This window comes from Rhinoraja longicauda, chromosome 44 (genome assembly GCF_053455715.1).
Source record: "Rhinoraja longicauda isolate Sanriku21f chromosome 44, sRhiLon1.1, whole genome shotgun sequence".
NCBI classification, from domain to species: domain Eukaryota; kingdom Metazoa; phylum Chordata; class Chondrichthyes; order Rajiformes; family Arhynchobatidae; genus Rhinoraja; species Rhinoraja longicauda.
Window position 1 is genome coordinate 6,347,216 of NC_135996.1, and position 24,333 is coordinate 6,371,548.

General features: G+C 49.6%; 1 protein-coding gene across 1 annotated transcript in view; it reads right to left on the bottom strand.

The window, feature by feature from the left end:
* Positions 1-2,822: 2,822 nt before the first annotated feature.
* itga10 (integrin, alpha 10) overlaps positions 2,823-24,333 on the bottom strand; it is a 60,119-nt gene continuing 38,608 nt past the window's right edge. Inside the window, exons 18-26 of the mRNA XM_078431927.1 lie at positions 22,924-23,054; positions 20,685-20,851; positions 19,379-19,521; positions 16,401-16,511; positions 15,042-15,127; positions 12,494-12,635; positions 8,499-8,591; positions 4,294-4,370; positions 2,823-2,916 (exon numbers count right to left, since the gene is read on the bottom strand). Of these exons, the coding sequence (XP_078288053.1) occupies positions 2,823-2,916; positions 4,294-4,370; positions 8,499-8,591; positions 12,494-12,635; positions 15,042-15,127; positions 16,401-16,511; positions 19,379-19,521; positions 20,685-20,851; positions 22,924-23,054 (1,044 nt within the window). The remainder of the gene's footprint in view (positions 2,917-4,293; positions 4,371-8,498; positions 8,592-12,493; positions 12,636-15,041; positions 15,128-16,400; positions 16,512-19,378; positions 19,522-20,684; positions 20,852-22,923; positions 23,055-24,333) is intronic.

The following is a 24,333-nucleotide window of genomic DNA, read 5'->3' on the forward strand; positions in this document are numbered from 1 at the left end:
AGAGAGAGAGTGTGTGAGAGAGATGGAGAGAGAGAGATTGTAAGAGATGGAAGAAGGAAAGAAGAGAGAGAGAGAGAGAGTGTGTGAGAGAGAGATGGAGGGAGAGAGAGAGAGAGAGTGTGTGAGAGAGAGATGGAGGGAGAGTGTGAGAGAGATGGAGAGAGAGAGAGAGAGAGAGAGGGAGAGTGTGTGAGAGAGATGGAGGAGAGAGAGAGAGATGGAGAGAGAGAGAGAGATGGAGAGAGAGAGAGAGAATGTATGTGAGAGAGTGAGAGAGAGAGAGATGGATGGAGAGAGAGAGTGTGAGAGAGAGAGATGGAGAGAGAGAGAGATGGTGAGAGAGAGATGGAGAGAGAGAGAGTGTGTGAGAGAGAGATGGAGGTGAGAGTGTGAGAGAGATGGAGAGAGAGAGAGTGTGTAAGAGAGAGATGGAGAGAGTGTGTGAGAGAGAGATGGAGAGAGAGAGAGAGAGTGTGTGAGAGAGAGATGGAGAGAGAGAGAGAGAGTGTGTGAGAGAGATGGAGAGAGTAGAGAGAGAGAGAGTGTGTGAGAGAGATGGAGAGTGTGTGAGAGGAGATAGTGAGAGAGAGAGTGTGAGAGAGAGATGTGAGAGAGATGGAGAGAGAGGTGAGAGAGAGATGGAGAAGTAGAGAGAGATGGAGAGAGAGAGAGAGAGAGAATGTTGTGTGAGAGAGTGTGAGAGAGAGAGGAGTGTGAGAGAGATGGAGAGGAGGAGAGAGTGAGAGAGAGAGTGTGTGAGAGGAAGTTGGAGAGAGAGTTGGAGAGGAGAGATGTATGGTGAGAGAGAGAGAGAGTGAGAGGGAGAGAGAGAGAGAGAGAGGAGAGAGAGAGAGAAAGTGAGAGAGAGATTTACATCATGTCATAGGAGCAGAATTAGTCCATTCGACATCAAGTCTACTCTGCCATTCACCCATGGCTGATCTATCTCTCCCTCCTAACCCCATTCTCCTGCCTTCTCCCCGTAACCCTGACACCCCGCACTGATCAAGAATCTATCTATCTCTGCCTTAAATATACCCACTGACTTGTGGCCTCCACAGCCGTCTGTGGCAAAGAATCCCACAGATTCATCACCCTCTGACTAAATTCCACCTCATCTCCTTCCTAAAGGAACGTCCTTTAATTCTGAGGCTGTGCCCTCTGGTCCTAGACTCTCCCACTAGTGGAAACATCCTCTCCACATCCACTCTGTCCAAGACTTTCACTATTCAATGTTTCAATGAGGTCCCCCCTCATCGAAGTGGGATAGTCCCAGCCTCAACTACCTCCTCCGGCAGCTTGTTCCATACACCCACCACCCTCTGTGTGTGAAAAGGTTACCCCTCAGATTCCTATTAAATCTTTTCCCCTTCACCTTGAACCTATGTCCTCTGGTCCACAATTCCCCTACTCTGGGCAAGAGACTCTGTGCGTCTACCCGATCTATTCCTGTCATGATTTTGTACACCCCTATAAGATCGCCCCTCATCCTCCTGCGCTCCAAGGAATAGAGACCCAGCCTGCTCAACCTCTCCCTGTAGCTCAAACCCTCTAGTCCTGGCAACATCCTCGTAAATCTTCGCTGCGCCCTTTCCAGCTTGACAACATCTTTCCTATAACACGGTGCCCAGAAATGAACACAATACTCGAAATGCGGCCTCACCAACGTCTTATACAACTGCAACAGGACTTCCCAACTTCCATACTCAATATTCTGACTGATGAAGGCCAATGTGGCAAAAATGTATTTAATTAACGGAATTTAAATTCCTTGGTCACTCAAGGTATGCAAAGAGTAGCCACATAAAGGGCACCGACAAAGTTACAAAGCATCCCACACCAGGTCCTCCTTTGTTTCCGGTGCTGCGCCCTCCGGCTCCCATGCAGACCGTCGACCCCTTGCATCCCCAGTGCTGCATGTTTGCACCCCCCCCCCCCGGTGCTGCATGCTTGCACCTAGCGCTGCATGCTTGCACCCCCCCCGCCCCCGGTGCTGCATGCTTGCACTCCCCCAGTACTGCATGTTTGCACCCCATGGCTGCATGCTCCCCCCCCCAGTGCTACATGCTTGCACCTAGTGCTGCATGCTTGCACCCCCAGTGCTACATGCTTGCACCTAGTGCTGCATGCTTGCATCTAATGCTGCATTCTTGCACCCCCAGTGCTGCATGCTGGAATGAATGGATGAATGAATGAATGGATGAATGAATGAATGAATGGATGGATGGATGAATGAATGAATGGATGGATGGATGAATGGATGGATGGATGAATGAATGGATGGATGGATGAATGAATGGATGGATGAATGGATGAATGAATGAATGAATGAATGAATGAATGAATGAATGAATGAATGAATGAATGAATGAATGAATGAATGAATGAATGGATGAATGGATGGATGGATGAATGGATGGATGGATGAATGAATGAATGAATGAATGACTGAATGGATGAATGGATGGACGAATGAATGAATGAATGGATGAATGGATGGATGAATGAATGGATGAATGGATGGATGAATGGATGGATGGATGAATGAATGAATGGATGGATGGATGGATGGATGGATGGATGGATGGATGAATGAATGGATGGATGAATGAATGACTGAATGAATGGATGGATGGATGGATGGACGGATAGATGAAACTTTATAATCTCCAGTGCTGCATGCTTGCATCCCCAGTGCTACATGCTTGCACCCCCCCCCCCCCCCCCCCCCCCCCAGTGCTGCTTGCTTGCATCCCCAGCAGTGCTGGGCTCCCTGTGCCACGGTTGCCGTGGTTCTGGGAGTCCCGGTTCACCGGCTGCACCTACCTGGTGAGGAGGAGGTCGGCCTCGTAGCGCACGGCCGCCCACACTCGCACAGCGTTGTCGTGGACGGTCTCGTTCAGCTCAGAGCTGTCGCTGCAAGAGGGGGAGAGGTGTCAGCACGATGGGAACTCGGAACACAACTTAGTGGCGGGGAAGGGGGAGAGGGAAGGAGGGAACGGAAACAAGGGAACGAGAAAGTGAGAGAAAGAGAGAGAAACAGCGAGAGAGAAAATGGAGAGAACCAGAGGGAGAGAAAGAACAATAAAGAATGATAAAATTAGAAAAGAATGAGAACAAGAGCGAAATAGCCAGAGAGAAAATGAAAGAACGAGAGGGAAAGAAAGAATAATAACGAATTAGGAAATGAGAAAAGAGAGAGAATGCGAGAATGAGAAAAGAGGGAGAGAGAGAAAGAACAAGAGAAAGAAAATGAGGGAACTTGAGAGAATGAGAAAGAGAAATGAGAGAGAGAATGAGAGAACGAATGAGAAAGATGAGAGAAGGAGAGAATAAGAGAGAATTAAATAGGTACAGAGAGAACGAGAAAGAGAGAGAGAAAGAATGGGAAAAGGAACATTAGAGAATAATAGAGAGAGAGGAAATAAGAGAACGGAATGAGAGAATGAGGAAGAGAAGTGAGGGAAAGAACGAGAAAGAGAATGAAATGAGAGAGAGAGAGAGAGAGTGAATGAGAAAGAATGAGAGAAAGATAAAGAAAGAGAATAAGAGAGAAAACAAGAGGTACACAGAACTAGAAAGAGAGAGAGGGAATGAGAGACACAGTAAGAGAATGGAAGACAGAAAGAGAACGAGTGGAGAGAGAGAACGAGAGACACAGTGAGAGAATGAAAGACCGAGAGAAAGAACGAGAGAACGAGAGAGAATGAGAGAGAGAGAACGAGAGAACGAGAGAGAGAGAACAAGAGAGAGAGAACGAGAGAGAGAGAACGCGAGAGAACGAGAGAGAACGAGAGAGAGAACGAGAGAGAGAGAACGAGAGACACAGAGAGAATGAAAGACCGAGAGAGAGAACGAGAGAGAACGAGAGAGAGAACGAGAGAGAGAACGAGAGAGAAAACGAGAGAGAACGAGAGAACAAGAGAGAGAGAACGAGAGAGAGAGAACGCGAGAACGAGAGAGAGAGAACGAGAGAGAGAGAACGAGAGAGAGAACGAGAGAGAGAACGAGAGACACAGAGAGAATGAAAGACCGAGAGAGAACGAGAGAGAGAACGAGAGAGAACGAGAGAGAAAACGAGAGAGAGAGAACGAGAGAGAGAACGAGAGAGAGAGAACGAGAGAGAGAGAGAACGAGAGAGAGAGAGAGAGAGAACGAGAGAGAGAATGAGAGGCAGGAGAATGGGGTTGAGAGGGAAAGATAGATCAGCCATGATGGAATGGTGGAGTAGGCTTGAGATGGGCCGAATGGCCTAATTGTGCTCCTGTAACGTGTGTACATGAATGAACTCACCTCTTAACACTGAGTAGCAACTTCACCTCGTCGGCCAGGTACGTGCAAACAAACTCAAACTCCAGGCGAAAGGACACCTGTGTGTAAAACAAACCCTGTGATTGCCAGCCACAAGTGCATAATTATATAGTTAAGGCGGAGATTGACAAATTCATAAGGTCAGAAGGAATAGGAGCAGAATTATGCCATTCGGCCCATCAATTCTACTCCGCCATTCAATCATGGCTGATCTATCTTTCTCCCCAGAACCCCATTCTCCTGCCTTCTCCCCATAACCCCTGACACCCGTACTGATCAGCAATCTATCTATCTCTGCCTTAAAAATATCCACTGACTTGTGGCCTCCACAGCCGTCTGTGGCAAATAATTCCACAGATTCACCACCCTCTGACGAAATAAATCTTTCCTCATCTCCTTCCTAAAAGAAAGTCCTTTAATTCTGAGGCTGTGCCCTCTGGTCCTAGACTCTCCCACAAGTGGAAATATCCTCTCCACATCCACTCTATCCAAGCCTTTCACTATTCTGCACGTTTCAATGAGGTCCCCACTCATTCTTCTAAACTCCAGCGAGTACAGGCCCAGTGCCGACAAACGCTCATCATAGCTTAACCCATCAGTCCTAGGATCGTTCTTGTAAACCTCCTCCAGGCCCTCTCCAGAGCCTGCACATCCTTCCTCAGACTTGGCGCCCAAAATTCTTGATTAGTACGGGTGTCAGGGGTAACGGGGAGAAGGCATGAGAATGGGGTTGGGAGGGAGAGATAGATTAGCCAAAATTGAATGCTGGAGTAGACTCGATGGGCCGAATGGCCTAATTCTGCTCCTTGTAACTTATGACATCCTATAACTTATGAATGTATGAAAAACACCTCAGAAATTAGCATCATGGAGTCACACTAGGCTTATACTCGTTGGAATTTAGAAGACTGAGGGGGGAACTTATAGAAACATATAAAATTCTTAAGGGGTTGGAGAGGCTAGATGCGGGAAGATTGTTCCCGATGTTGGGGAAGCCCAGAACCAGGGGTCACAGTTTAAGGATAAGGGGGAAGTCTTTTAGGACCGAGATGAGAAAACATTTCTTCACACAGAGAGTGGTGAATCTGTGGAATTCTCTGCCACAGAAGGTAGTTGAGGCCAGTTCATTGGCTATATTTAAGAGGGAGTTAGATGTGGCCCTTGTGGCTAAAGGGATCAGGGGGTATGGAGAGAAGGCAGGTACGGGATACTGAGCTGGATGATCAGCCGTGATCATATTGAATGGCGGTGCAGGCTCGAACGGCCGAATGACCTACTCCTGCACCTATTTTCTATGTTTCTATGTTTCTACATGGCATGGAGACAGGCCCTTCGGCCCAATGTGTCCATGCCGACCAAGATACTTATTTACGCTAGTCCACCTTAGTTTAGTCCGCATAGTTTAGTTTAGTTTAATTTATCGATTTGAGTACAGGAGTAAAGAGGTCCTGCAGTTGTACAGGGCCCTGGTGAGACCACATCTGGAGTACTGTGTGCAGTTTTGGTCTCCTACTTTGAGGAAGGACGTCCTTGCTATCGAGGCAGTGCAGCGTAGGTTCACCAGGTTAATCCCCAGGATGGCGGGACTGTCATACGAGGAACGATTGGAAAGACTGGGCTTGTATTCGCTGGGGTTTAGAATGATGAGAGGGGGATCTTATAGAGACGTATAATATTATGAAAGGATTGGACAAGCTAGATGCAGGAAAAAAATTCCCAATGTTAGGGGAGTCCAGAACCGGGGGCCACACACACAGTCTAAGAATAAAGGGGAGGCCATTTAAAACTGAGGTGAGAAAAAAACTTTTTCACCCAGAGTTGTGAATTTGTGGAATTCTCTGCCACAGAGGGCAGTGGAGGCCAATTCACTGGATGAATTTAAGAGAGAGTTAGATAGAGCTCTAGGGGCTAGCGGAAACAAGGGATATGGGGAGAAGGCAGGCACGGGTTACTGATTTTCAATAGTCAATAGTCAATTTATTTGTCACATACACATAAATGCGCAGTGAAATGAAAGATTACCCACAGTCCAACAATAAGACCAATAAAAATAAGCAATAAAAATAAGCAATAACACACACAATCATAGACCAACACCAAACAAAAAGAAACATCCATCACAGTGAGTGGATGATGAGCCATGATCACAATGAATGGCGGTGCTGGCTCGAAGGGCCGAATGGCCTCCTCCTGCACCTATTGTCTATGTTTCTATGTTTCTATTGTAATATGTTCCGAGGGACAGTGAAATGCCTTGTTTGCGTGCTATCCAGTCGGCGGGAAGACCAAACATTATTACAATCCAAATTCCTAATACAGCACCATTCCAAACCAAGCATTGTACTGTGCCTAGGTTTATGTGGTAATAAAGTGTAATTGAATCTTGGAATCGAGCCGTCAACAGTGTGCAGATGCAGGATAAAGGGAATAACGTCGAGTGCAAGATAAAGCCCAATTAGAGATAGGCCGAGGGTCTCCAATGACATTTAGATTTAGAGATACAGCGCGGAAACAGGCCCTTCGGCCCACCGAGTCCGCGCCGCCCAGCGATCCCCGCACACTAACACTATCCTACACACACTAGGGACAATTTAAAAAAAAACATTTACCCAGTCAATTAACCTACATACCTGTACGTCTTTGGAGTGTGGGAGGAAACCGAAGATCTCGGAGAAAATCCACGCAGGTCACAGGGAGAACGTACAAACTCCGTACAGACGGCGCCCGTAGTCAGGATCGAACCTGAGTCTCCGGCGCTGCATTCGCTGTAAGGCAGCAACTCTACCGCTGTCCCGGGTTCCATCCCGACTACCGGCGCTGTCTGTACGGAGTTTGTACGTTCTCCCAGTGACATGCGTGGGTTTCCCCCAGATCTTCCGTTTCCTCCCACACCCCAAAGACGTGCGGGTTTGTAGGTTAAATATCTTGGTGTAAATGTAAATTGTCCCCTAGTGGGTGTGTGGGATGGTGTTAATGTGCGGGGATCGCTGGACGGCGTGGACTCGGTGGGCCGAAGGGCTGATTTCCGCGCCGTATCCATAAACTAACCAAATAACCGAGAAACGTTTTGGAGTGTGGGAGGAAACCGGAGCACCCGGAGAAAACCCACGCAGATCACGGGAAGAACGTACAAACTCCGTTCAGGCCCGCAGGCCCCTGGGTGGGGGCCGACATCGGGAGCTCCGGCAGTGGCAGCGTCTTTGCTCGCCCCGAATCGCGGGGCTTGGGTCGGCCCGCCGCGGACCTTTCACCGTCCGGCGCCGCCTGAAATAGGCCGCGGGAATTTCTCCGCCCGGCGGGGGCTTCAATGTCGGGAGCCACGACCGCCCCAACGTGGCAACTCCAACAGCCTGACCGCGGGAGAAGACGGCAGGGGAAGAGAAATGACATTCTGGCCTTCCATCACAGTGAGGAGGTGACTGGAGGAGACTCACTGTGATGGATGTTTCTTTTGTTTGGTGTTAGTTTATGATTGTATGTGTTATTGCATTTTTATTGATTATTCTTATTGGTCTTATTGTTGAACTGCGGGTAATTTTTCATTTCACTACACATTTATGTGTATGTGACAAATAAATAACTATTGACTATTGATTGACCCATAGTCAGTGTATGAAAATAACTGCAGATGCTGGTACAAATCGAAGGTATTTATTCACAAAATGCTGGAGTAACTCAGCAGGTCGGGCAGCATCTCAGGAGAGAAGGAATGGGTGACGTTTCGGGTCGAGACCCTTCTTTAGACTGATGTCAGGGGGGGGCGGGACAAAGAAAGGATATAGGTGGAGACAGGAGTCAGGATCTCCGGGTCTCTGGCGCTGTGAGGCAGCAGCTTTACCGCTGCGCCACCGTGCCGCACAAATTTTTTAATAAGAACCGGAGTATTAACTTTTTTGTTACACAGAGGGTGGTGGGTATATGGAACGAGCTGCCAGAGGAGGTGGTTGAGGCAGGACAACATGGATAGGTGACATTTCAGAACAGGACCCTGCTTCAGACTGCTCCACTGCAAAATCTACTCAAGGTAACAGTAAATAATCTCCGTAAACTGGAGTACAGACAGTGGCCACAGTCAGGAATGAACCCGACACTACCGCTGCGCCACTGTGCTGCCCGTGCTTGGTGGCTGTCTGCCTGTTGCGTGCGTGCGTTTGTACGTGTGCGTGGTGTCGTCCTGCACCTCGTACCTGCATCGAGGATCTGAAGACTGGGAAACTAACGTTGCAAATCCTGTGGTGTGGAGACATCACCAGACATTCAATCTTGTTCAGTCCGTCCTCCTGGTAAAAACGTGGATGAGAACGTTAGCTTCAGTTTTAGTTTTAGACGTGCAGTAATGGTAAATAGTAAAGTCCAGTAAAAATTGTAAATTGTCCCTAGTGTGCGTAGGATAGCGCTAGTGTACGGCGTTATCACAAAATGCTGGAGTAACTCAGCGGGTCAGGCAGCATCTCTGGAGAGAAGGAATGGGTGACGTTTCGGGTCGAGAGCCTTCTTCAGACTGATGTCAGGGGGGCGGGACAAAGGAAGGATACAGGTGGAGACAGGAAGATAGAGGGAGAGCTGGGAAGGGGGAGGGGAAGAGAGGGACAGAGGAACTATCTAAAGTTGGAGAAGTCAATGTTCATACCGCTGGGCTGCAAGCTGCCCAAGTGAAATATGAGGTGCTGTTCCTCCAATTAGCGGTGGGCCTCACTATGACAATGGAGGAGGCCCATGACAGAAAGGTCAGACTGGGAGTGGGAGGGAGAGTTGAAGTGCTCAACCACCGGGAGATCAGGTTGGTTAAGGCGGACTGAGCGAAGGTGTTGAGCGAAACGATCACCGAGCCTGCGTTTGGTCTCGCCGATGTAGAGAAGTTGACATCTGGACCAGCGGATACAATAGATGAGGTTGGAGGAGGTGCAGGTGAACTTCTGCCTCACCTGGAAAGACTGTTTGGGTCCTTGGATGGAGTCGAGGGGGGAGGTAACTGGGAGTGTACGGGGTGATCGCTGGTCGGCGTGGACTTGGTGGGCTGAAGGGCCTGTTTCCGCCCTGTATCTCCAAACTAAATTAAACTAAACGAAAGGTAGACATAAAATGCTGGAGTAACTCAGCGGGTCAGGCAGCATCTTGGGAGAGAAGGAATGGTTGACGTTTCGGGTTGAGACCCTTTCATTAGTCTGAAGAAGGGTCTCGACCCGAAACGTCACCCATTCCTTCTCTCCCGAGATGCTGCCTGACCCGCTGAGTTACTCCAGCATTTTGTGTCTATAAACAGTGTGGGGCGCAGTAGGACATCAGTAGGTGGGACTGGCATGGGTGGGCATCATGGCCAGCACGGGCAAGTTGGGCCGAAGGGCCTGTTTCCCTGCTGTACAGCTCTATGACTATTTAGAAGGACGAGAGGGGATCTTATCGAAACCTATAAGATTATTAAGGGGTGGGACACGTTAGAGGCAGGAAACATGTTCCCAATGTTGGGGGAGTCCAGAACCAGGGGCCACACACAGTTTAAGAATAAGTGGTCGGCCATTTAGAACGGAGATGAGGAAAAACTTTTTCAATCAGGGAGTTGTGAAACTGTGGAATTCTCTGCCTCAGAAGGCAGTGGAGGCCAATTCTCTGAATACATTCAAGAGAGAGCTGGGTAGAGCTCTTAAGGATAGCGGAGTCAGGGGGTATGGGGAGAAGGCAGGAACGGGGTACTGATTGAGAATGATCAGCCATGATCACATTGAATGGCGGTGCTGGCTCGAAGGGCCAAATGGCCTCCTCCTGCACCTATTGTCTATTGTCTATCAGCATGAGAGAGCAGGGCACGTGGATGGTACAAATGATCGATCACCAAGTCAGTATGGCTGACTTTAGTGGCATGTTGGCATTGCTTAAAGGTCCTGCAGATGGCAGTATTGCACCTTTAGTTCAGTTCAGTGTAGAGATACACCACGGAAAAAGCCGACCAGCGATCCCCGCACATTAACACTATCCTTTTTTTTAACATTTACCAAGCCAATTAACCTACAAACCTGCACGCCTTTGGAGTGTGGGAGGAAACGGAAGATCTCGGAGAAAACCCACGCAGGTCACCGGGAGAACGTACAAACTCCGTACAGGCAGCACCCGTAGTCGGGATGGAACCCGGGTCTCCGGCGCTGCGTTCGCTGTAACGCGGCAAATCTACCGCCGCCCCACCTCATTGAGAAAATCTGATAAGACTCTCGGCACGGTGGCGCAGCGGTAGAGTTGCTGCCTCACAGCGCCAGAGATCCGGGTTCGATCCCGACTACGGGTGCTGTCTGTACGGAGTTCGCACGTTCTCCCCGTGACCTGCGTGGGTTTTCTCCGGGTGCTCCAGTTTCCTCCCACACTCCAAAGACTTACAGGTCTGCAGGTTAATTGGCTTCGATAAAGATTGTAAATGTTCCCTCGTGTATAGGATAGTGCTAGTGTGTCGGGTGATCGCTGGTCAGCATGCTTTCGGTGGGCCGAAGGGCCTGTTTCGGCACTGTATCTCTATACTAAACTAAACCGTTGAGTTTAGAAGATTGAGGGGGGGGACCTCATTGAAACGTACAGAATAGTGAAAGGCTTGGATAGAGTGGATGTGGAGAGGATGTTTCCACTAGTGAGAGAGGCTTGGACCAGAGGCCACAGCCTCAGAAGTTTGAACGACCTTCTTTTAGGAAGGAGATGAGAAGGAGGCCAAGTCAGTGGATATTTCCAAGTCAGAGATAGATGGATTCTTGATTCTAGTACGGGTGTCAGGGGTTATGGGGAGAAGGCAGGAGAATGGGGTTAGGAGGGAGAGATATCATATCATATCATACATATACAGCCGGAAACAGGCCTTTTCGGCCCTCCAAGTCCGTGCCGCCCAGCGATCCCCGTACATTAACACTATCCTACACCCACTAGGGACAATTTTTACATTTACCCAGCCAATTAACCTACATACCTGTACGTCTTTGGAGTGTGGGAGGAAACCGAAGATCTCGGAGAAAACCCACGCAGGTCACGGGGAGAACGTACAAACTCCTTACAGTGCAGCACCCGTAGTCAGGATCGAACCTGAGTCTCCGGCCCTGCATTCGCTGTAAAGCAGCAACTCTACCGCTGCGCTACCGTGCCGCGATAGATCAGCCACGATTGAATGGCATAGACTCGATGGGCCGAATGGCCTAATTCTGCTCCTATCACTTAAGATTCTAACTTCTCGGTGGATTGTCGCCTTGTCGTGGTGGAGAAGCTTGTGTGGTCCTGAGATCCTGAGAGTGATGCCATCTGGAGCGATGCTCCTGGTAGGGTCACCCATGGCGGTAAGGTCGAGGGGAAGGTCCCTGACAAAGAGCAATCCGACCGAGACCTCAATGGTGGAACAGGCGGAGGGAGGATGATGGCTGACTTTAGCGGAGCATCACGACGGCTGGGAAGGCGGATGAAGGCTGCAGCAGAAAAGGGTCCCCGGTCGTCTTGGACTCCATGCCACTGGATCCCGACCCAGATCTGTCAAGGACCGTGTGATGGCTGTCTGTGCACCCGTCTAGCCTTAGAGGGAGTACAGAGAAGGTTCACAAGATTGATCCCTGGGATGGCAGGACTTTCATATGAAGAAAGACTGGATAGACTAGGCTTATACTCGCTGGAATTTAGAAGACTGAGGGGGGATCTTATAGAAACATATAAAATTCTTAAGAGGTTGGAGAGGCTAGATGCAGGAAGATTGTTCCCGATGTTGGGGAAGTCCAGAACCAGGGGTCACAGCTTAAGGATAACGGGGAAGTCTTTTAGGACCGAGATGAGAAAACATTTCTTCACACAGAGAGTGGTGAGTCTGTGGAATTCTCTGCCACAGAAGGTAGTTGAGGCCAGTTCATTGGCTATATTTAAGAGGGAGTTAGATGTGGCCCTTGTGGCTAAAGGGATCAGGGGGTATGGAGAGAAGGCAGGTACAGGTTACTGAGCTGGATGATCAGCCATGATCTTATTGAATGGCGGTGCGTACAGGCTCGAAGGGCCGAATGGCCTACTCCTGCACCTATTTTCTATGTTTCTATGTCTCCCCACCTTAAACAAGGTCACACACAGGCGTCCGACCCTATGGAGAGGACAGTCACACTCGCTTCCAGTGACCGCCGATGATGGTATGATTCGAAACACTAAAGATGCAAAGTGTGACAATGGTTTTACAATGGGTTACCTTCACCAGCATACTAGTGAGGAGCAGGTTTCTGGAGAAGGTGATGTTAAGGCTGGTATTGTAGGCGTTTTCCCTCCTGTTTTCCAGCTGTACAGTGGCTGACACTCTCTGCCGATTACTCCTTACAACGTAGGGGCTCTGTCTGAGGTAAGGCGATATAATTCATTAGTAACAGCACTACAAGGTTTATTATTGTCACGTGTTCTGAGTAGGGTTGCCGTATTAGCCGGGAAATACCATTAGCAAATTTGCAGATGATACAAAGCTGGGTGGTTGTGTGAACTGTGAGGAAGGTGCTATGAGGTTGCAGGGTGACTTGGACAGGTTGTGTGAGTGGGCGGATGCAAGGCAGATGCAGTTTAATGTGGATAAGTGTGAGGTTATCAACTTTGGTGGTAAGAATAGGAAGGCAGAGTATTATCTGAATGGTGTCAAGTTAGGAAAAGGGGACATACAACGAGATCTGGGTGTCCTAGTGCATCAGTCACTGAAAGGAAGCATGCAGGTACAGCAGGCAGTGAAGAAAGCCAATGGAATGTTGGCCTTCATAACAAGGGGAGTTGATTTAGGAGCAAAGAGGTCCTTCTGCAGTTGTACAGGGCCCTAGTGAGACCGCACCTGGAGTACTGTGTGCAGTTTTGGTCTCCAAATTTGAGGAAGGATATTCTTGCTATTGAGGGCGTGCAGCGTAGGTTTACTAGGTTAATTCCTTGAATGGCGGGACTGTCATATGTTGAAAGACTGGAGCGACTAGGCTTGTATACACTGGGATTTAGAAGGATGAGAGGGGATCTTATCGAAACGTATAAGAGTATTAAGGAGTTGGACACGTTAGAGGCAGGAAACATGTTCCCAATGTTGGGGGAGTCCAGAACAAGGGGCCACAGTTTAAGAATAAGGGGTAGGCCATTTAGAACTGAGATGAGGAAAAACATTTTCAGTCAGAGAGTTATGAATCTGTGGAATTCTCTGCCTCAGAAGGCAGTGGAGGCCAATTCTCTGAATGCATTCAAGAGAGAGCTAGATAGAGCTCTTAAGGATAGCGGAGTCAGGGGGTATGGGGAGAAGGCAGGAACGGGGTACTGATTGAGAATGATCAGCCATGATCATAATGAATGGTGGTGCTGGCTCGAAGGGCCGAATGGCCTCCTCCTGCACCTATTGTCTATTGTCTATTGCCTATTGTCTATTGACATCCCATATTTTAGGCTAATGTACTACAGCAGCACTATACTCAGCTCACATCAATACAATGGTTAAAGTCAACGATCACAACAATTCTTATCTCCGAAGACGGACACAAAATGCCGGAGTAACTCAGCGGGGACAGGCAGCATCTCTGGGGAGAAAAGAATGGGTGACGTTTCGGGTCGAGACCCTCCTTCAGACCGAGAGTCAGGAGAGAGGGCATCCAGAAATATGGAAGGGTAAGGTGTAAAAACGACAGATCGAAGCAGACGTTGATAAGGAAATGTAGAATGGTTCATTATTAGCTGAGGGGAAGGTGATATCTCTATATCTCTCCATAGCTCCAGACCATATCTCTAGGCTCCCTCTCCACTGACTGTCAGTCTGAAGCAGGGTCTCGACCCGAAACGTCACCCACTCCTTCTCTTTAGTTTAGTCTAGTTTAGAGATACAGCGCGGAAACAGGCCCTTCGGCCCACCGGGTCCGCGACGACCAGCGATCCCCGCACACTAACACTATCCTACACACACTAGGGACAATTTTTACATTTATACCAAGCCAATTAACCTACATACCTGCACGTCATTAGAGTGTGGGAGGAAACTGAAAATCTCGGAGAAAACCCACGCAGGTCACGGGGAGAACGTACAAACTCCGTACAGACAGCACCCGTAGTCGGGATCGAACCTGGGTGTCCGGTGCTGCATTCGTTGCAAGGCAGTTACTCAGAGTCTCTCTGAGATCCTTCAGTGCTTCTACTCTGGGGCTGTAGAAAGCATCTTGTCCGGGAACATCACAATCTGGTTTGGGAACAGCTCTGCCCAGGACAGGAAGGCTCTGCGGAGAGTAGTGCGTTCGGCTGAACGCACCATGGGAACTACACTCGCCCCCCTGCAGGACCTATACATCAGGAGGTGCAGATCCAGAGCCAGCAACATTATGGGGGACCCCTACCACCCCAACAACGGACTGTTCCAGCTGCTAAGGTCAGGAAAACGCCTCCGCTGTCACGTTGCGAAAACAGAGAGGATGAGACGGAGTTTCTTCCCACAGGCCATTAGGACTGTTAACTCTCATATCACCAGGGACTCATTTAATTTACTGTATTCATTAATTTTTTGTGTTAAAAAAAATAAATCTATTGTGTTTTGTAGTTTAGCACAATCCGCAGGTGTTGCCACTTTCATTTCACTGCACATCTTGTATATGTATGTGACAAATGAAGTTGACTTGACTTGCGCCACCATGACTGCCCTCCCAGCATCCTCTCCAGAGATGCTGCCTGCCCCGCTGAGTTACTCCAGCATTTTGTGTCTACCTTTGGTGTAAACCGGTGGTTCCTTCCCACACAATTCTTACCTTGATCCAGATATATCCAAGTGTGCCTTTAGTGACAGATCGGTCAAACAGAGATCATCATCTCCACAGTCCTTAAAGAAAGGAATCTGGGCGCGTAAACACAAGACAGGAGCTTCAGAATAGATTCATCACAACACCAGGTTAACATAGAAACATAGAAAATAGGTGCAGGAGTAGGCCATTCGGCCCTTCGAGCCTGTACGCACCGCCATTCAATATGATCATGGCTGATCATCCAACTCAGTATCCCGTACCTGCCTTCTCTCCATACCCCCTGATCCCTTTAGCCACAAGGGCCACATCTAACTCCCTCTTAAATATAGCCAATGAACTGGCCTCAACTACCTTCTGTGACAGAGAATTCCACAGATTCACCACTCTGTGTGAAAAAAAAACGTTCTCATCTCGGTCCTAAAAGACTTCCCCCTTATCCTTAAACTATGACCCCTTGTTCTGGACTTCCCCAACATCGGGAACAATCTTCCTGCATCTAGCCTCTCCAACCCCTTAAGAATTTTGTAAGTTTCTATAAGATCCCCCCTCAATCTTCTAAATTCCAGCGAGTACAAGCCGAGTCTATCCAGTCTTTCTTCATATGAAAGTCCTGCCATCCCAGGAATCAATCTGGTGAACCTTCTCTGTACTCCCTCTATGGCAAGGATGTCTTTCCTCAGATTAGGAGACCAAAACTGTACGCAATACGCCAGGTGTGGTCTCACCAATGCCCTGTACAACTGCAGCAGAACCTCCTAACTAAAGAACGGCACAGTGCGCAGCGGGTAGAGCTGCTACCTCACCTTGCTAAAGACCCACGCGGTTGCAGGGAGAACGTACAAACTCCACATAGACAGCACCGAACAGATTCACAACTCTCAGGTGAAAAAGATTTTCCTCATCTCAGTCCTAAATGGCATACCCCTTATTCTTAGACTGTGTGGCTCCTGCTTCTGGACTCCCCCACCATTGGGAACAATTTTCCTGCATCTAGCTTGTCCAGTCCTTTTATAATTTTATGCGTTTCTGTAAGATCCCCCTCTCATCCTTCTAAACTTCAGTGAATACAAGCCCAATTTTTCCTCATATGACAGTCCCGCCATCCCGGGGATTATCCTGGCGAACCTACGCTGCACTGCCTCAATAGCAAGGACGTCCTTCCTCAAATTATGAGACCAAATTAGGAGACACAATACTCCAGATGCGGTCTCACCCGGGCCCCCGTACAACTGCAGAAGAACCTTTTTACTCTTATACTCATATCCGGGGTCTCTGGCGCTGTGAGGTGGTGACTCTGCCCACAGTGCCACTGTGCCACCCCATGCCACTATGGTTTGGTCGGTGAATGGTTGAGGTGGGACTCACCCAGCTCCGGACCGTGGTTTCACATCCATCGTCCAGGATCGGCCCCCCCGATCGCTCAACCAGATGGAACTGCAGCCTGAAGCCCACAGGCCGGATGTAGTCCGCTGTGTCCTGCAACCACAGAGCGTCACACGTTACAGGAGCAGAATTGGCCCATCGAGACCACTCCGCCATTCAATCATTGTAGGAGCCATTTTGCAGTTATTAGTTATTTTTGCTTATTAATATCATTACCTTGTATTCTGCTGTAGTTTGGACACTATAGAGTTAATGCAATGCTTACGTAGGGGCTGGGTGGAGCCAGAGTACGGGCAGTGGGGTACGTGCTGGCAGTGTGTGTGAGCTGGGAGGTGTTGACAGAGGGGCAGCTAGAAGCTCCGCCAAAAGATTTATCAGCCATGTTGTATAAGAAAATAACTGCAGATGCTGGTACAAATCGAAGGTATTTATTCACAAAATGCTGGAGTAACTCGGCAGGTCAATAGACAATAGGTGCAGGAGGAGGCCATTCAGCCCTTCGAGCCCGCACCGCCATTCAATGCGATCATGGCTGATCACTCTCAATCAGTGCCCGGTTCCTGCCTTCTCCCCATACCCCCTCACTCCGCTATCCTTAAGAGCTCTATCCAGCTCTCTCTTGAAAGCATCCAACGAACGGGCCTCCACTGCCTTCTGAGGCAGAGAATTCCACAGATTTACAACTCTCTGACTGAAAAAGTTCTTCCTCATCTCCGTTCTAAATGGCCGACCCCTTATTCTTAAACTGTGGCCCTTTGTTCTGGACTCCCCCAACATTGGGAACATGTTTCCTGCCTCTAATGTGTCCAATCCCCTAATTATCTTATATGTTTCAATAAGATCCCCCCTCATCCTTCTAAATTCCAGTGTATACAAGCCTAATTGCTCCAGCCTTTCAACATAGGAATGGGTGAGGTTCTTCAGACTGAAGAAGGGTCTCGACCCAAAACGTCGCCCATTCCTTCTCTCCCGAGATGCTGCCTGACCTGCTGAGTTACACCAGCATTTTGTGAATAAATAATCAGCCATGATGTAATCGCCTGTAAGTTTTATTAACTCGAAGATTAATACAAACTGTGTCGAAGTTATATCTGGCAATTCGTAACGATCGCATAGACTGTCGATGACAAGAGATATGCCAACATGTTTATTGCACCTTCAAATAAAGAAGACTAGCTATTAAACGTCAAGAAGGATCTCTGTTATTATTGTTCGAGTCATTACGCTTATCGCTGACCCGGTCTATGCAAGTGGCAGCTTGGGAGCTAATTGATAGACGAGAAGCTGGCCGCTACAATCATGGCTGATTGACTCGACTCAGGAGCTCCATGCCGCGGAGAGTTTCGATCGCCCCGACGCGAGGGCTTCGGACAGTCGGCAGCGGCGACAGCAGACGGTTCAACAGCCCCGACCGCGGGTGAACTGAGAGGCAGGTGATCAAACTTTATTACCTTCCATCACAGTGAGGAATGTGGAATCCACTGTGGTGGATGTTTGTGTTAAATTTTATTTTATGCGGCTGTGTGTCTTGTTGCTTTTCACTTAGTATGGCTGTGTGGTAACTCAAATTTCACTGTACCTTAATTGGTACATGTGACAATAATTAAACTTGAAATCTTGATCTTGAAAGCTTGATCTATCTCTCCCTCCTAATCCCATTCTCCTGCCTTGTCCCCATAACCCCTGACACCCGCACTAATCAAGAACTTGTCTATCTCTGCCTTAGCAATATCCACTGATTTGGCCTCCACAGCCGTCTGTGGCAATGAATTCCACAGATTCACCACCCTCTGACTAAAGAAGTTCCTCCTCACCTCCTTCCTAAAGGAATGTTCTTTAATTCTCAGGCTGTGCCCTTTGGTCCTAGGCTCCCCCACCAGTGGAAACATCCTCTCCACATCTACTCTATCCAGGCCTTTCACTATTCTGTACGTTTCAATGAGATCCCCCCTCAAACTTCTAAACTCCAGTTAGTAGAGGCCCAGTGGCGTCAAGGGCGGTGCGGCGGTAGAGTTGCCCCTTACAGCGAATGCAGCGCCGGAGACCCGGGTTCAATCCTGACTACGGGTGCTGTCTGTACGGAGTTTGTACGTTCTCCCCGTGACCTGCATGGGTTTTCTCCGAGATCTCCGGTTTCCTCCCACATTCCAAAGACATGCGGGTTTGTAGGTTAATTGGCTTGGTGCAAGTGTAAATTATCCCTAGTGTGAGTGGGGGGGGGGCTCATGTTATCGACCTCCCCGTGGTGAGCCCTGGGAGGCCAATTCTCTGAATGCATTCAAGAGAGAGCTAGATAGAGCTCTTAAGGATAGCGGAGTCAGGGGGTATGGGGAGAAGGCAGGAACGGGGTACTGATTGAGAATGATCAGCCATGATCACATTGAATGGTGGTGCTGGCTCGAAGGGCCGAATGGCCTCCTCCTGCACCTATTGTCTATTGTCCATTGAAACTGACTCCGCTATCCTTAGAGCTCTATCTAGCTCTCTCTTGCATGTATTCAGAGAATTGGCCTCCACTGCCCTCTGAGGCAGAGAATTCCACAGATTTACAACTCTCTGACTGAAAAAGTTTTTCCTCATCTCTGTTCTAAATGGCCTACCTCTTATTCTTAAACTGTGGCCCCTGGTTCTGGACTCCCCCAACATTGGGAACATGTTTCCTGCCTCTAATGTATCCAACCCCTTAATAATCGTATACGTTTCGATAAGATCCCCTCCCATCCTTCTAAATTCCAGTGTATACAAGCCCAGTCGCTCCAGTCTTTCAACAATACACAGTGCATCACACCCTGCTGCGTATGGAGCTGCACACGGAGGACCAACAGCAGATGAGGCAGGTGGTCATAATGGCCCATCCCTGTGCTGCAGTGCCACTGCCTGAGTTGCTACATTACTCCAGCACGTTGTGTTGTGTTGTGGGGCAGAGGCAGGCGATGTTTTACACCGGCTGATCCACTCACTATAACGTGAAACCGCAGCCGGCGGCATTCCAGGCTGCCGATCACCGCGTGGATCTCCCTCTGTATCTGCCGCTGGTCTCCATCGTCGAACAGGGCTCTGGGCGAAAACTTCTTCTCATCCAGCGCCACGCTGTAGGACAAACCTGCGGGGAGAATTGGAAGCGGGGAGATTCAACGTCACCTGTCCCGCTTTCTCCAGCGAGGTTCAGCACTCTTTCCCCTCCTGCTCCCTTAACTCCTGCACGCTCTGTTCACCTCTGCGCTCTCTTTCCCTCACACGCTCCCTCTATCCTTCTGTGTTCTCTCTTTCCCTCACACGCTCCCTCTATCCTTCTGTGTTCTCTCTTTCCCTCACACGCTCCCTCTATCCTTCTGTGTTCTCTCTTTCCCTCACACGCTCCCTCTATCCTTCTGTGTTCTCTCTTTACCTCACACGCTCCCTCTACCCTTCTGTGTTCTCTCTTTCCCTCACACGCTCCCTCTATCCTTCTGTGTTCTCTCTTTCCCTCACACGCTCCCTCTACCCTTCTGTGTTCTCTCTTTCCCTCACACGCTCCCTCTATCCTTCTGTGTTCTCTCTTTCCCTCACACACTCCCTCTATCCTTCTGTGTTCTCTCTTTCCCTCCCACGCTCCCTCTTTCCTGTGTTCTCTCTTTCCCTCCCACCATCCCTCTTTCCTTCTGCACTCTCTTTCATTTCTGCGCTCTCTCGTCCTTTCTGTGTTCTTTCTCTCCCCCAATGCACTCTCTTCTATTCCACGTTCTCTCCCCTCCTGCTCTCTTCTCTCGTGAGCTCTCTCTTCCCTCCTCCTCCTCTCTTCTCTCCTGAGCTCTCTCTTCCCTCCTCCACTCTCTCTTCTCTCCTGAGCTCTCTCTCTCTCTCCTTTCCATGTTCTCTCTTTCCCCTTCTGTGCTCTTGACCAGTGTAGCTCGGGGTTGCCAACTTCCTCACTCCCAAATAAGGGACAAAAGGTGACATCACCACCCCGCGTCCCACGTGACCTCACCAAGCCAGCGGCCACGTGCTCCCCGCTCCACCAATGGCGGCCGCCCGGGCCGGGAGGCGGGTTGCTTCGCGACCACTGTTGGGCGGTGCCCGGGCCTCCGGGCCTACACTGTCCGGGCCCACAGTGTTTGGGCCTACAGCGTCCGGGCCCACAGCGCCCCCACAGGCCTAATACGGGATAAGGGCGGTCCCATACGGGACAAACCAATTTAGCCCAATATACGGGATGTCCCGGCTAATACGGGACAGTTGGCGACCCGAAGTGTAGCGGACAGAGAGTGGCAGGTACAGACCACTGACCCAGGGTGTTGTTGGCGAGGCCGGGCGATTTGGCCCTGGCGGTGAAGCACACAGTGGCAGTGACACAGGTGACGTCTCTGCCGTTGGCTTGGCAATCCCGCTGCATCATGTTGATGGAGGGCGGGCTGAACTCCACCTTGACGTTCACCTGGACCACACGGAGTATCCTGGAGAGAGAGAGAGAGCAAGGAACAGCGTGAGGGGCTGGGGAGGGGAAAGAGAAAATAAGGAGGAGAGGGGGAGAGTGTGCAGTTGTGAGCAGTGCTGGGCCCCATATTTATTAGTCATAGAGTGATACTGTGTGGAAACAGGCCCTCTGGCCCAACTTGCCCACATCGGCCAACATGTCCCAGCTATACTAGTCCCACCTGCCCACACCGGCCAACATGTCCCAGCTACACTAGTCCCACCTGCCCACACCGGCCAACATGTCCCAGCTACACTAGTCCCACCTGCCCACACCGGCCAACATGTCCCAGCTACACTAGTCCCACCTGCCTGCGCTTGGTCCATATCCCTCCAAACCTGTCTTATCCATTAGTACGGGTGTCAGGGGTGATGGAGGGAAGGCAGGAGAATGGGGTTAGGAGGGAGAGATAGATCAGCCATGATTGAATGGCGGAATAGACTTCATTTAGATTTTTTTTAAAAAAATTTTGATTTAGAGAAACAGCGCGGAAACAGGCCCTTCGGCCCACCGAGTCCGCACCGCCCAGCGATCTCCGCACATTAACGCTATCCTACACACACTAGGGACAAATTTTACATTTACCCAGTCAATTAACCTACATACCTGTACGTCTTTGGAGTGTGGGAGGAAACCGAAGATTTCGGAGAAAACCCACGCAGGTCACGGGGAGAACGTACAAACTCCGTACAGCCCGGAGTCTCCGGCGCTGCATTTGCTGTAAGGCAGCAACTCTACCGCTGCGCCACCGTGCCGCCATGGACCGAATGGCCCAATTCTGCTCCTACGACTTATCAACTTATGACCACATATCTGAGGAAGGATGTGCTGGCATTGGAGAGGATCCAGAGGAGGTTTATGAGAATGATCCCAGGAATGAGTGGGTGTACAAATGACGAGCGTTGGCCTGTACCTGCTGGAGTTTAGAAAGATGAGGGGGGGACCTCATTGAAAATTACCAAATAATGAAAGGCCCAGACAGAGTGGATGTGGAGAGGATGTTTCTACGATTGGGAAAGTCTAGAACCTCAGAATTAAAGGATGTTCGTAAGTTCATAAGTAATAGGAGCAGAATTAGGCCATTCGGCCCATCAACTCTACTCCACCATTTAAACCATGGCCGATCTATCTTTCCCTCTCAACCCCATTCTCCTGCATTCTCCCCATAACCCCTGACACCCGCACTAATCAAGGTTCTGTCAATTGACACCTTAAAAGTATCCATAGACTTGGCCTCCACCACCATCTGTAGCATTGAATTCCACAGATTGATCACCCTCTGACTAAAGACTTGGAGCGCAGGAGGCTGAGGGGTGATCTTATTGAGGTGTATAAAATCATGAGAGGAACAGATCGGGTAGATGCACAGGGTCGCTTGCCCAGAGCAGGGGAATCGAGGACCAGAGGACAGAGGCTCAAGGTGAAGGGGAAAAGATCTAATAGGAATCTGAGGTGTAGATTTTTCACACAAAGGGTGGTGGGTGTACAGAATGAACTGCCAGAGGAGGTAGTTGAAGCTGGAACTATCCCAACATTTAAGAGGCAGTTACACAGACAGGTACACGGATAGGACAGGTTTGGAGGGATATGGACCAAACACGGGCAGGTGGGACTAGTGTAGATGGGACATATTGGCTGGTGTGGGCAAGTTGGGCTGAAGGGCTTGTTTCTGTACTGGATCACTGTATGACTCTACGACTCTAATGCCTTGTCAATTTCAATGGCTTGTCAATTTCAATGCCTTGTCAATTTCAATGCCTTGTCAATTTCAATGCCTTGTCAATTTCAATGCCTTGTCAATTTCAATGCCTTGTCAATTTCAATGCCTTGTCAATTTCAATGCCTTGTCAATTTCAATGCCTTGTCAATTTCACTACCTTGTCAATTTCAATGCCTTGTCAATGTCACTACCTTGTCAATGTCAATAACCTCCACAATGCAACCAGCAGCCTGTGTTCTTAAAGAGACAGCCTGCGGTAACAGAAAACAGAAATTTAGGCTGGCACGGTGGCGCGGTCGATCCGTTTACAATGTACGGATGTGGTGACTGACCCGAACAACAGGGCTTTGCCGAAGGCACCGACCGCCACGTCGATCAGCCCGTCCCCGTCCACGTCCATCTGTCCGTCCGCGCTGCGGCCAAAATACCGCAGCCCCGGGTCCAGAGCGGAGGCAGCGATCCTCTGGGGGGAAAGGAAGGGTACAATGATTGCCCGTGCGGGAGTCAGTCATAGAATGACACAGCTTGGAAACAGGCCCTCCGGCCCAACTCGCCCACACCGGCCAACATGCCCCAGCTACAATAGTCCCACCCGCCCGCGCTTGGTCCCTGGACAGAGTCGAGGGACGAGGTATAGGAACAGGTGTTGCATCTCCTTCGGTTGCAAGGGAAGGTACCTGGGGAGGGGATGGTTTGGGAAGGAAGGGATGAGTTCAATGTGATCATGGCTGATCATTCTCAATCAGTACCCCGTTCCTGCCTTCTCCCCATACCCCCTGACTCCGCTATCCTTAAGAGCTCTATCGAGCTCTCTCTTGAATGCATTCAGAGAATTGGCCTCCACTGCCTTCTGAGGCAGAGAATTCCACAGATTCACAACTCTCTGACTGAAAAAGCTTTTCCTCATCTCAGTTCTAAATGGCCTACCCCTTATTCTTAAACTGTGGCCCCTTGTTCTGGACTCCCCCAACATTGGGAACATGTTTCCTGCCTCTAACGTGTCCAACCCCTTAATAATCTTATATGTTTCGATAAGATCTCCTCTCATCCTTCTAAATTCCAGTGTATACAAGCCTAGTCGCTCCAGTCTTTCAACATATGACAGTCCCGCCATTCCGGGAATTAACCTAGTAAACCTACGCTGCACGCCCTCAATAGCAAGAATATCCTTCCTCAAATTTGGAGACCAAAACTGCACACAGTACTCCAGGTGCGGTCTCACTAGGGCCCTGTACAACTGCAGAAGGACCTCTTTGCTCCTATACTCAACTCCTCTTGTTATGAAGGCCAACATTCCATTGGCTTTCTTCACTGCCTGCTGTACCTGCATGCTTCCTTTCAGTGACTGATGCACTAGGACACCCAGATCTCGTTGTACGTCCCCATTTCCTAACTTGACACCATTCAGATAATAATCTGCCTTCCTATTCTTACCACCAACCGGGCCAACCGGAGGGGTCCGAGAGGAAGGGGTCCGCTGGAGACGGGAGAAGGGGTCATCACTGGGGGGTGAGGACTCCTTCCCATGGAAAAAGGCTCGGAGGCGGAGGCGAAGGAAGAAGAGCTCCACATCATGGCGGACCGTAAACTCATTGATGTGGGTGCGGAGGGGAACTAAGGTGAGGCCTCTGCTGAGGACAGACCGTTCGGTGACATCAGTCTGAAGAAGGGTCTCGACCCGAAACGTCACCCATTCCTTCTCTCCTGAGTTGCTGCCTGACCTGCTGAATTTTACTCCAGCA